Consider the following 12,932-nt stretch of genomic DNA (forward strand, 5'->3'; position numbering starts at 1 on the left):
TAAATCCCTTAAAATGTAGATTAAAAGAGTGAAATGTGTGTTGTTTCTCTAGGAACGTGGAATGGAACCACAAAAGTAGCAATCAAAACACTAAAACCAGGTACAATGATGCCAGAAGCTTTTCTTCAGGAGGCTCAGATAATGAAAAAATTGAGACATGATAAACTTGTTCCACTATATGCTGTTGTTTCTGAAGAGCCAATTTACATTGTCACTGAATTTATGTCCAAAGGTACGTGTATATTAGTATCTCATGGTGGTCATGTTAATAAATTTTAAGTCTTTCTATTTTTATGCATATAGATTTTAATTGTGTAGTATTTTCTAATTTAAGATATTTATGTAGACATTTGAAAAGAGGAAATCTGACATTTTGTTTAATGGAATAGTTATTAATTAGCTCCAGTTATTCTAGAGGATAGTACAGAGTTTAAAAGGAAAATATGGCACTGGATTTTTTTTTTGAAAGTCAATAGTCCTTCATTCCATTTGACTAAAGGCAGTGGAATAGCTGGGAAGGTTTAAAAAAAAAAAAGGATTTGCATTAATTAAATTAAAAGAATGCAATCAGAAAGTATTTGTATCTTTAGTACTAAAGCAAAGAAATCAGGTAAAGTTAAGGTAATTAATTTTATCTAATTTTAATATAAACATCATCTCACTCAAGATTCCTAGGAACTTCTTTTTTCCACTGCCATCAACTGAAATGTCTCCATTCTCCCAAACCCCAGGCCCCAAGGTGGGATCTTCAGTATCATGTGGTGTCTGTCCTCTGCAGTAGTCCATCTTGGCCAACGATGTGGTTCCATCTAGTGGTGACAGGACCAACTACAAGCTCCACATTTGCTATAAGAAAAAATTTCCCTCCAAAAGGAACAGAGAAACCAGAAGTTTAAGAATTGGCATAGCCTACTAATTGATAGTCAGAACATTACCTAAAGCACATAGCACTTTGGGGAAGGAATCTCTGCTTCAAACAGCTGCCAGATATCCTGTGTCAGAGTGTATCAGCTGAGCTAGAAGGGAGAAAAGGGACAAGGAGGAAGTTTAAATCAGGATATGATAGTGTAAGTATGTAATGGAGATGCAGCTAATGGTCCATTTCGCTTTGTATATTGGCTTCAAGAAGTATTTAATTGGGAACATGGTAGAAGTTTGTGTTGTCAGATTGCTAGGTTAGGATTATTTCTAGGAGGGAGATTTAGCACACAAGATCAAAATGCCTCTTCTAGTTTTAAACTCTAACTCCTCATCTTGCTGTTCAGGTACTTAGCATTTGGCGCTCCATAATCCATCTAAATTCATTGCCTCATATGTTTTCTCTATAATCAGAATGTCCTAGAAATCATTAACAATTAAAATGTATCGACTGCTTCTAATATATGTCACTCTAATAGTATTATAAGGTATCAAAGAAATGAAGCCATCTAACTAACTTACACTGAATATGGAGAGAAAAGACCTAACCTGATGAGTTAATTTTCGTGGACCCTCTGAAGGGTCCATGAACTTCCCCTGAAGTTCTCTGTCAGTTTTTGCATACTTACGTGTGTTTTTCTAGAGAGTCCATAGTTCTCATCAGATTCTCAAAATAATCCATGACCCCAAAAAAAGGTTCAGATTCACTGTTATGACCCAGAATGCTCTGTTAAATGGATATAAGGAACATATAAAGGAGGGGGAGGATTTCTTGAAATTGGTTAAAGATCAGAGAAAGAATTGTCACAATGACACATTCCAGTCCTGGGTTTCTATGCACTGCAGCTTTTTGCACTATTTCAGGCAATTATCATTACACTGAATGATGTTCTGCTTTGTGAACTGACCACAGCACCTTATCTAGATTCTAAATCCCAGAACAAAGAACTGTATCCTTTGCTTCTTTCTGTACATTCCACGTTGTCATGCAGAAAATTTATATGACATCAGTCTGTCTTGCAGGCTAAGAAAAAAAAGTGTCTCTTCTTCTGTTTAAGGACGATTCCTTTACTGTGTTCTCCATCCTTCCTTTCATTTAAAAAGGAAACTCCCTTTGTCCCACATCTGCTTTTCACTGAATCCTCTTGACCTTTTACTCCCCTTCACAGCCAAAATTTTTCAAAGAACAGACAGTGTGCCCTGTCTTTACTTCATAACTAGCCATTTTACTCTTATTAAACTAAGGAATATTCCAGACATACAAAGGATACCATAACACCCATGTCCTACCATCCAAATTTAACTAATGTTTATGTTTTGTCATATTTGCTTCAGCTCTTTCTACTAAGGAAACCACATGTTAAAAATCTGTCAAGTCCTTGTTTTCACCCCTCCTTGAGCCCGTTCTCCTTTCAGGCTCCTTTGGGCACATTTCCCTCACAGGTAACCTCAGTTTTGAAGCTGGTGCTTGTTTACCTTTTCCATCTCTGTTTTATTGTTGATACACTTTTTCTAATATGTATTTACTTGTTAACAGTATTTATGTGTTTTTAACTTAACATGAATTTAACTAGCTTTATTTTCTTTCCATTTTTCAGCTTTATTAGGTAGAATTGTTACAATTTGACTACACATACAATATATTGCATGTAAATACATATACACAATATAGTGCACATATGTTTTTTAGTTTACATATGTGTACTGCTCATTGTTTCTAAGAACAGTTGAGAGCTTTAGCTTTTTAAACTTACATAATTATCAAAGGAGTAAAGCCAACCACAAAATAACAATCAACAGAATGCGGTAATCCAATCATAAAGGACAGTCAGATGTGCTTACACATATTCAAGGAATCAATCATCTAAGTTATAAATAATAAGTAGTTTTTGACTAAAAATTGGGACTGATGTTGATCAAAGCAAACAAGGAAAGAATGCCTGTAACCTGGTGAGATGATGGCATTTTCCTTTCAGTTACGGGCCCCCTTCTAGAATTTTAAAGATAATTATTCAGAAATTCCAAAGTTGCAAAAAAAAATATTGAATAATAAAAAGCTGAAGTTTCGTATTGTGATGTGTTGATTTGTTTGGAGGTAAGGGAATGTTTGTTGCACTTCTTACTTAAGATTTGCTGTTTTTCATAAGTGTCTTGCTGTCTCTTATAGGGAGCTTATTAGATTTCCTGAAGGAGGGGGATGGAAAGTATTTGAAGCTCCCACAGCTGGTTGATATGGCTGCTCAGGTACTTCTGTGTTACCCATGTGTCAGTCTGAATTTCAAGTGTACTTTAAAAATCTAAACTCATCTTAGTACAAGACTATTGTTTATATAGCGAAACCATGGAGTTTTAGGCTGGGAGGTACATTACAGACAGTCTGGCCTGATCTCCGTGAGTTACAATCTAGTGTCTGAGGACCCAGGTATCTAAAATTCATATAAGTTATTAGTATTAGAACCAGGTACGTAACTCTCAGTACAGTGCTGCCCTGTATCATATGGCCTTTCAGGAGCATATGCATCCATAAGTGTAAAATTTGTATGCATTTACATTTCAGTAGACAAATTCTAAGACAATGAATGATTGCTGTCCCAAAGGAAAATTAGAAATCTAAAATATATGCTGAATTTTTTATTTAATACAGTCCAAAACAAGAATTAAGACGGCAGTATACAGTTAAAGATGGGATAGTTTTACTCTCCTGAATTTTTGTTTTTAAATATAAATGAAAATTATTAAAAGTTTCTGTTCAGATGTGTGGTAGGTATTCAAGGGACCTTTTATTGGCTTCAGTTGACACGTTGGTTCTAAGACTCGTTTCTTAGTAAGTGTCCAGATGTCCACAGAATCTAGCAGTTTAGAGAAGCTTTATACCAAAAGCCTGTACATGTGAAACTTGAGCATATGTCAAGCCTCGTCCAGCACCTGAGCTCAAGGCTCCGAGTCCCTCTGCAGTAGGGCCGACAAACTGTTTTTGTAAAGGGCCAGATAAATGTTTTAGGCTTTGTGGGCCACATACCATCTCTGCTGTTGTTTCTCCTCCCATCTCCTTTCCCCTCCCCGCCTCCCTCCTTATCTTCCTCTCCCTTCTGCTTCATTAATTTTTTTCTTATTATCTGCTAGTCTATGCCCCATTACAGTTTTTTTTCCAAGCAAAATGATTATATATATGATCTCACTTAACATTAACCAGAATTGTCCTCTCCCTCCTTCCCTTTGTATCATGTCTTTTTTGTTCTTTCCAAGATTGCTGATGGTATGGCATATATTGAAAGAATGAACTATATTCATCGAGATCTTCGGGCTGCTAATATTCTTGTAGGAGAAAATCTTGTGTGCAAAATAGCAGATTTCGGCTTAGCAAGGCTAATTGAAGATAATGAATATACAGCAAGACAAGGTAAAATGACTTTTTAATAAATGCCTGTTACCTAATTTTTAATGGATTTTCTTACCATTCTTTTGAATATTCAGGGTTTTACAGAATAAGAAGAACTGCTCTAGGTCTGCTCAGAAGAGTCATAGAAACATTTTTACTCATAAAATTATACACAATACATAATACCATGGCTTTCTGGTAGTTATTTCCCCCAAGGAGGAACCTAGCTGTGGGTGTACTTTGCATTATAAATCTAGCAAGCAGTACCCTTCTTTTGGCATGCCAACAAATGAGAAACATTTTAAAATTCCTTTTGAAACAAACTTCAGAACCATCCAGATTTTACTACACTAAGGACTAGAAGCTAATATATTAAGAAGTAGCATAAAATTTTATAACGGCTTTGGAAACTATTTCTATGCTAGACTTACAATAATTCTTTAACGTATATAAAATTATAGTAAATAAAAACAAGATTGACACTGTAAAGTGTGAGGGAAAGGAACTTACAGAGATTAACAGATTGATTCTTTTTTTTTTGGCGTCTCTAAAATCTTTGTTCAGTACACATTTTATGGACACATAATACACGCATATGGAAAGAGTATGGGTTTTTGAATCCCCGTTTCACCTCCTATTAGCCTAGAGATTTCAACTAAATTAACCTTTTTGATTGGGCTTCAGTCTCCTCATTTGTAAAGATTAGATGGTAATACTTATTTTTCAAAATTATTGTGAAACTTTAATGAAGTAATAGATGTATAGTGCCTAATACTACTTAACATAGTGGGTGCTCAGTAAATACTAGAGCTTACATTTTAAAGTTTTTTTTTTTCAGGAGGAGGTTATTAAGTTTACTTACTTCTTTATTTTTTTCATGGAGGAACTAGGGATTGAACCCAGGACCTTGTGCATGCTAGGCATGCACTCTACCACTGAGCTTTACCCTCTGCTCCAGAGTTTGCATTTTAATTGGTAAGGTAGACCTATATATAAATAACTATAAAGCAAGTTCTTATGTAATTAATGTCAGAAGAGTGTATGGAAAATACTGTTGGAAAGTGGAGAGAAAAGGAAAGACTTCACGGAGATGATGGCTGAAGAACAGGACTTTGAGGAGAGTGTAACTTTGACAGGCAGAGAGTAGCTGAGGCCCAGTGCAGGTCACCAGGTGGGTGGTCCATCGTGATGAAACCTTCAGTCCTCCATGCCTACACAAAAAGGTGCTTTGGCCCTCAGCATCTCCTGTCTAGTGCCAGCTTAACTTTAGCAGACATTTGAGTTCCCACGTGCTGGGCGTGAGGGCATGATTCTTGCCATCAAGGAGCTCATGACAGCTGTCTGAGACCAGATTATGAGCAAACTATTTCAATACAAACTAGTAAGACCAGTGCAAAGGTTATTGAAAGTTCATTTAGTAGGTATGCTAAATCTTCTCCCAGCTATCTACTATTACCATCATTTCATAAAAGAGCATTTGAACACTGCACAATACGAAGGATGTAATCTCAGAATAAGGGACATACTTAAAAATGAATGATTTCAGCTTTGTGAATTGTTAGGTAATCTTTTTTCTTTTTTTCACAGACTGTGTATTTTTGTCACTGACCACATTGGTATACAGACCACTGGGAACTATTGCCCTAATTCCCAGGTTTTCAATCAGGGGACATTTGGCAACATCTTGACATTTTCGGTTGTCTGGGAGGTTGCTTCTGGCATCTACTGGGCGGAGGCCAGGCATACCACTAAACATCCTGCCAAGTACAAGCTAGCCCCCAGCAAGCAGAGAATTACCCAGCCCCGAATGCCAGCACTGCCAGGTGGAGGAGCCCTGCCTTCAGTGCAGTGCTTTCTTGTCAGTCTCCATAACTTCCTGCCTTTCCCTCCAGCTGGAATATCTTCCTAGTCTTTAATCTTCATCTGTAAAAGTTCTAACCATTCTTTAAGGCTAAACTTAGCTGCCACTTTTTAAAAATTTTTATTTTTTTAATTGAAGTGTAGTTGATTTCAATGTTATTTTCAGGTTACAGCAAAGCGATTCAGTTATACATATATATATATATATACACACACACCCATATTTTCAGATTATTTTCCATTATTAGCTGCTACTTTTTAAATGAAACTTCTTGTGATTGTGCTGATTAAAATTGATCTTTTGTTTGAACATTTAAAGAACTATTTTACAACATTATATACAAACATATAAATAACTTCAAGTATGTAAGACACCTATAATCTTATTTACACTGTAAGTATATATATGTCACAGGCTATGTTTTTATGTCTCCTGTAATGATTAGTATAGTGTGCATAAAAAGCATACACTAAATATTTGAGTAAGTTAATATAGACGTTTTAAAATGATGGTACAATAAAATTTTCCAGAGAGGTATCATTAAATAGAAAGGAGATTATGGTCGAAAACCATTAGACGTTAGAATCAGCAGAGTATGCCCCCATCAACAAACAGTGATAGCTACTGAGAGCTGACTTAAAAGTTAGAGATCCTGTAATCCTTTTTTTTTTTTTTTTTGGTTGCTTCTTAGAGTTTCTACCTCTATTTTCTTTAATAGTTTTCTATCCCCACCAGCCATTCTCTTTTTTTATGTCATTGAATATCTTATCAGGAAGAGGTGTGATTTATTTTAATGTAAGTTTTAAATATTAAGTTTTTCCCGTGTATCTTGTCATTTTGAAGAATTTGGTATTGAAGACATATACAAAGGGAAATTGACAAAAAATTACCCCTGCTTATGCCATATTTACACAAATAAGAAACAATTTACTGAAGCAAGATTGTCAATACCGTTTTAGGTGCAAAATTTCCAATCAAATGGACAGCTCCTGAGGCTGCACTATATGGTCGATTTACAATAAAGTCTGATGTGTGGTCGTTTGGAATTCTACAAACAGAGCTGGTAACAAAGGGCAGAGTGCCGTATCCAGGTAAGCTTGCACTTCAGGTAACCAGAGTTCATTATGAGCAAAAATGTAATGTGGAAAAAAGGCCTTTATTTTCTCTTCTGTCTCTTCTTCCCTCCCTCCCTCTTTTTTTTGGCATTGGATGAGGAGTGGTCTGTGAGAGTATGAGAGTCCAGTCCTTGAGATGGGCATTTTCTAAAAGGACTTTTTAATCTCTCCTTTCTCTCAGGTGATAAGCGCACATGTATCTTAGGTCCTCTCCTTCCCCTTGTCCCCCCGTCCCCCGAGTAACTGAGGGTATGCTTAGCCTGTGATAGCACAGGGTGAGCTGCTCATGGGGTGGGAGGGGTTACACAGGAATACAAGGAAGGAGCTGTGTAATAACGTGGAGAAAGTCAAACCGTTGACATTAGATAAGGAAACTCTTTCAAGGAAGTAACTTCATACAAAGTAACATAATTAGTATATTTGGCAAAACCAGGACTGGAACTCTTTCTTCTGAATTCCTGTTGGAAAGTTCTTTCAGACACTGTCTTGCCACTGTTCATTAGCCCGAATTTGGTCATTACGAACTTTTAATATCAGAAAGTTTCAGTACCTCAAAGCAGAAATGTAAATTCTCATTAGTGAAATGAGGTTGGCTTTTGAAGGCATTAGTGTTAGAAGCAAGATTTTAAGTGGAATGGAAAAAATTAGATATGCTGAAACAGATTAGCATTTTCTAAGCCTTTGTTGACGTACTTTGACATTTAAAATTTACTTTATTTCTTTGTTGAAAGAATCGTTTCACTAAATAAACTCTGTATACTCCGAATTAGTTAGTGGTTAGGGAATTTGTTCTGTTTTGCTAGTGGTGTTTGGCGTCACTGTTTTTGATGTTTGGCTCCTGTGCGTTAGGTATGGTAAACCGCGAAGTCCTGGAGCAGGTGGAACGAGGGTACAGGATGCCTTGCCCTCAAGGCTGTCCAGAGTCCCTGCATGAGCTGATGAATCTTTGTTGGAAGAAGGACCCTGATGAAAGACCAACATTTGAATATATCCAGTCCTTCTTGGAAGACTACTTCACTGCTACAGAGCCACAGTACCAGCCAGGAGAAAATTTATAATCCAAGAAGCCTATTTTATATGCATAACTCTGCCAAAATGTAAAGAACTTGTGTAGACTTCCTCACTACGTACAGGAATCAAAAGAAGAAAATCTTCACTCTGCATGTTTTTGATGGTAAACTGGAATTCCAGATATGGTTGCACAAAACCACTTTTTTTTCCCAAGTGTTAAACACTAAAGTATCAATGATGAATTTTCCAACTTATTTCAGGGTCCAAAGAAAGTATAGTTAAGATACTGATGACAGTGTGAGTGATAGCATGACACTGAAGAGCAACGAAGCTACTATTGGTAAATCACTTCCTTGCTTTTATCCCCAAACTCATAATTAAGAGAAAATTTTCAATCACTGTACAAAAGGAGATTAAAGGAGTTACACCATAATAAAATCTAAAATTAAGGAATTTCACGGGACCAAACAATTCCATTCCAGGTTTTTAAAATTTCTTGCATTTATTATTCTCAGAAGTTTTTTCTAAGTTGAACAGTTAATATTGCAATCTTAATATATGCCTCCTTTTGAATGGAAATGGGCCACGTTTTTAGAAGCAAAAAGAAATATAAACAGCATCTGAAACTTGATTAAATTAGACGACAGCAGTGGAATCTGAAAGTATAATGCACTATGTTAATACTCAGTATACTCATGGAACTGGAAAGTAGGAGAAATTTTTCACTTTATCATTTTCTGAATAGCTCAGTTTAAAGTAATGAAGGTAACTAGAAAGTGAGTTAATCTTTTATAAGGTTGCATTGACCGTTTTTTTTTTAAGGCAATATATAATTGAAATTGTACTATCCAATCCACGGGGAAAACTTTTAATCTTTAGGTAGCATGGAAAAATAAACCCAGCATTTAAACAAGCCTCTTCGGAAAACAGACTGGTACTATGCGATCGATACTCCTAGTATAGACTTATGACGGTGGGTGCCGCAGATGTAAGATATCAGTAGATCAGGGACTTGAATGCACTTTTGCTCATATTGAATATAGACTAACAGAGGAAAATGTATTTAAAAGAGATATGAGAAAAGAAAATGTGAAAGTTTTACAGAGAGAGCGATGGAATGTTATGTTTAATGCTGATGTTACGGACTGACAAAATGGCTTTGCTGGCACTCAGAGCTCCTCACTTATCTATTTTCTGAGAGTTTAAGAGTTATAAGGTATGACTATGAAACTAATCTTTCTTAACATAAACACTAAATGAGTGCTGTAGCCTCAAAATAGCTACGTTAAGGCTTCCCACTAATTCCAGTGATAGAGCTTTTATGCAAAACATTTTTAAAAGTCCAGTTTTCAAATCCACGTTTGAACCTACATTCACGTTTTAAATATACTTAATGATGGTCATTTCCCTTTTAGAATTTAGTTGATTTGGGGAGGAAAACATATTCAGAATAATAACAGTGGCAAAAGTGGAGGGGACAGTTTTTGCCCATTTAAAGTGCAGAAGTGAAATATACCGAATAATGCTGATTTTTATGACTAACTCAAAAAGAAAATACCAAAATATGAATTTGAATAGCAGTGTTGTTAGTTTAAGAATCTCGCAAAGGAACTGAATCTGACAAATTACAGTCTGGTATTTATGTTTTAAAATATCCTCTTTTATAGTCACACTTTAAATAAAGCAACATATCAGGTCCCAATATTTTAGGAATATTGTTTCTAACTACCATCACTTACCTGATTCAGTCATTAAATTTACAGTTCTGTGCTGTGGTATTTATACTGAAATTCACACCATTTTAAAATGTGACAGATGAACTTCATGCAGGTTGGCAGCAGTTCTGGTACTAAAAGTTGTGGTGGTTTCTTATGTTTACGTAACCTGCTTAGTATTGAGTCCCTCTTCCAAGAGGGTCTTCCTGAGAAGACTGCCCGCATCACTTACCTTTAACTTCTACAACCTGTGACATCAGATTTTTAAAGGGCTTTGTGTGAACTATAATACTACAATTTTTCTAAACATTTCAAAAAAGGATAAAATTACATATTTATGTACTAATTCTCTTCAAAAAAATAAGCCAGAAAAAGTTGATGGTATTCATTAGGTTTTAACTGAATGGAGCAGTTCATTATAATACCAATTGTATAGTTAGAAAATAAAACACTAACTTAATGTGTATTCAGTTTGAATGGTTATGTATTTTTAAATTGCTGAGAAAAATAAACAACTTTGTACATTTGGAGATTTTTTTCCAACAGCTTTTCTTCTTCAGCAGCTTAATGTGTTTTCCTTACCAAAACAGGAAGTTGGCAAAAACAACCTTCTAGCACACTTTTTTAAATGAGTAATGATAGCCTAAATCTGAGTATTTTTATAAAGTATTATTATACTGTTTTGTGGATAATTTAAATAAAAATTCTCATTGAATGCACTCATTTATCTTTTTAGCTACCATTCATAATTTCTCATCAGTTTTTAAAAAACTGGTATTTAAAGCAAAGTATATTCTCAGTTTCTTCTTCCATTGGCAGGGGCAAAGTGTTCAGTTATAACTCTTGAGCCGAGTTAAATCAATTTTTTATTAAATTCAAAACATTATTGAACTCATTTTTTGTGGTTAATTTTCTGTGTCAGGTGAGTGACATTTTTATAAGTTTTTTTTAAAATTATACCAGCAACTACAGTTTTAATGTATTTGTATACAGAAACCTAAGTGATTTAAGTGAAGCTATTCAGAGAATCTGTTTGAAGAATAGAAAATAAAATAACCACTTTGATCATAAGGGATTTAATTTTCTAAAAATGAAACATATGTGAGCCTTATTTCTGTGTGTTTTTACACTTCTGTTATAGGTTTAATGAAAATTAGATTATACTAAATTATGAATGGCCAATCAAAAGCATTTGTTATTTTTAATACAGTAATAGTATTAATTGCCTTTATTATATTTTCTAAAATTATTAGCTTTATTTTACCCTCGTGATTTCAGAAGAGTAACATTTAATCAACAAACATATCATTTAGTAAAAATTTATTAAATATTTTTATACAGTATAGTAATAGTTTCTCAACCTAAGAATGTTTTCCTAGTTTGCTGTTTGCCTTTTAATTTTGTGTGTAATTTTTTGACATTTAAGTTGTACATTTGTTTGTTGTCAAATCTTTTTTATGCTTAAAAAGCCTTTTGCATCGTAAGATTAAATATTCATCTCATTTGTTATATTTTATGCTTTTGTGTTTTACATCACTCGTTATTTCATTTGGAATTTATTTGGGTACAAAATGTGACTTAAAGGTCTAGCATGATTTTTTCCCATACTGTTAATTTTCCCAGCACCAATTACTGGTTAATCCATTCCTACCCTATTGGTCTGGGCTCTTCCCTTAATTATGCGCATGCTGACACATCTCTTTTGTCCAATTAACTTGCCATCCATCAGTTTAACACTTTGAATGACTAATCACTTGATAATGCATTTCAATAATTAAGCAGGTTGCCTTTGTGATATCTTTTTTTAAAATCCTGGTATTCTAGCAAATTCTTGATGAAGTTTAGACTTTATTTTTCGTACTTTAAAAAAATTCAGGTAAGATTTTGTTTAAGATTACATTATGTCTATAAATTAATTTGGTGAGAAATAACGTCTTTCCCATTTTCCCATCCCATTTATACAAATCTTGATTTACAACTCTTAGTAAAGTTCTTCTCCAAGACTTTTTCTCTATGGTGTTGGGAGATGAGTTTCATCTCTTGTCTGATTATACTGCTCTAAAAACGCCACCCCAGTGCAGCTGGAGACCAGGTCCTCACTTAGATATAAAACAAAGCAACACATAGAGATGAGGGAGACGGCTTGTGCCCCAACAGCATTTATTTCCCTAAAATCAGCTTCTCCCTGCCTTCCAGTTTCTTTCTTTTTTTAAGACATCAAATTGAGTTTCTGTCACAACAACCACAGCCCTGATTAATTAACATTCAGATTGTCCACATAGACTGGAATACTTCTGATTAAAACAAGCAACGCCTGCCCGGTATCATCCGTTTGTTCCTCCACAGCCGCACTCTGCTGGAAGGCTGATCTGTATGCACCAGTGGGTTCCCTGGCCCTGGATTCCTCTTGGGCTGAGCCTGCAAGGAGCTCTAGCAGAAGACCAGAGAAAACCTGAAAGAGGGCAAGGTATTTATTCCCCTGGTTCCCTCTGTGAGACTGGGCTGGCTGTGTCCTCCAACGAAAAGTTCCTTTCAGTGTGGCCCTTCCTTCTGGGGACTGGTAACGGCTCCCGTCCCCTATCTTTTCTGCCTGAGGGGTGCTTCTACTAACTTCAGTTGCTGCATTAATTCTTGTTCCCCTGTCCTGCCCTCCTCTTTGTAAATAGCATCGATTTACTTTAATTTGAGCATGTCATCTGTTTCCAGTTGGGACCCTGACTGACACCCATCATGCTGCCAATAGCTGTATCAGTAGAAAATAGGAAAGTCTTATGTTATTATGTTAAAGTGAGAGTCTATGCAAACCTGTAACATTTTTGGTACAGTAGCAACATACAGTAGTCTGTTAAATGTAAAATTACCATAAAGACCTTATTAACTGGAGAGAATGTACCAAATCAAAACTCCAAATTATAAACTGGACTATTAAGAAT

The 12,932-nt window shown here is 35.3% G+C and overlaps 1 protein-coding gene across 3 annotated transcripts in view; it reads left to right on the forward strand.

The window, feature by feature from the left end:
• YES1 (YES proto-oncogene 1, Src family tyrosine kinase) overlaps positions 1-11,515 on the forward strand; it is a 57,047-nt gene extending 45,532 nt beyond the window's left edge. For all 3 annotated transcript variants that reach the window (XM_032467372.1, XM_032467370.1, XM_032467373.1), the window contains exons 8-12: positions 53-232; positions 3,086-3,162; positions 4,165-4,318; positions 7,118-7,249; positions 8,123-11,515. In XM_032467372.1, the coding sequence (XP_032323263.1) occupies positions 53-232; positions 3,086-3,162; positions 4,165-4,318; positions 7,118-7,249; positions 8,123-8,331 (752 nt within the window). In that variant the 3' untranslated portion in view covers positions 8,332-11,515. The remainder of the gene's footprint in view (positions 1-52; positions 233-3,085; positions 3,163-4,164; positions 4,319-7,117; positions 7,250-8,122) is intronic.
• The last annotated feature ends 1,417 nt before the right edge of the window (positions 11,516-12,932 follow it).

This window comes from Camelus ferus, chromosome 24 (genome assembly GCF_009834535.1).
Source record: "Camelus ferus isolate YT-003-E chromosome 24, BCGSAC_Cfer_1.0, whole genome shotgun sequence".
Classification (NCBI taxonomy): Eukaryota; Metazoa; Chordata; class Mammalia; order Artiodactyla; family Camelidae; genus Camelus; species Camelus ferus.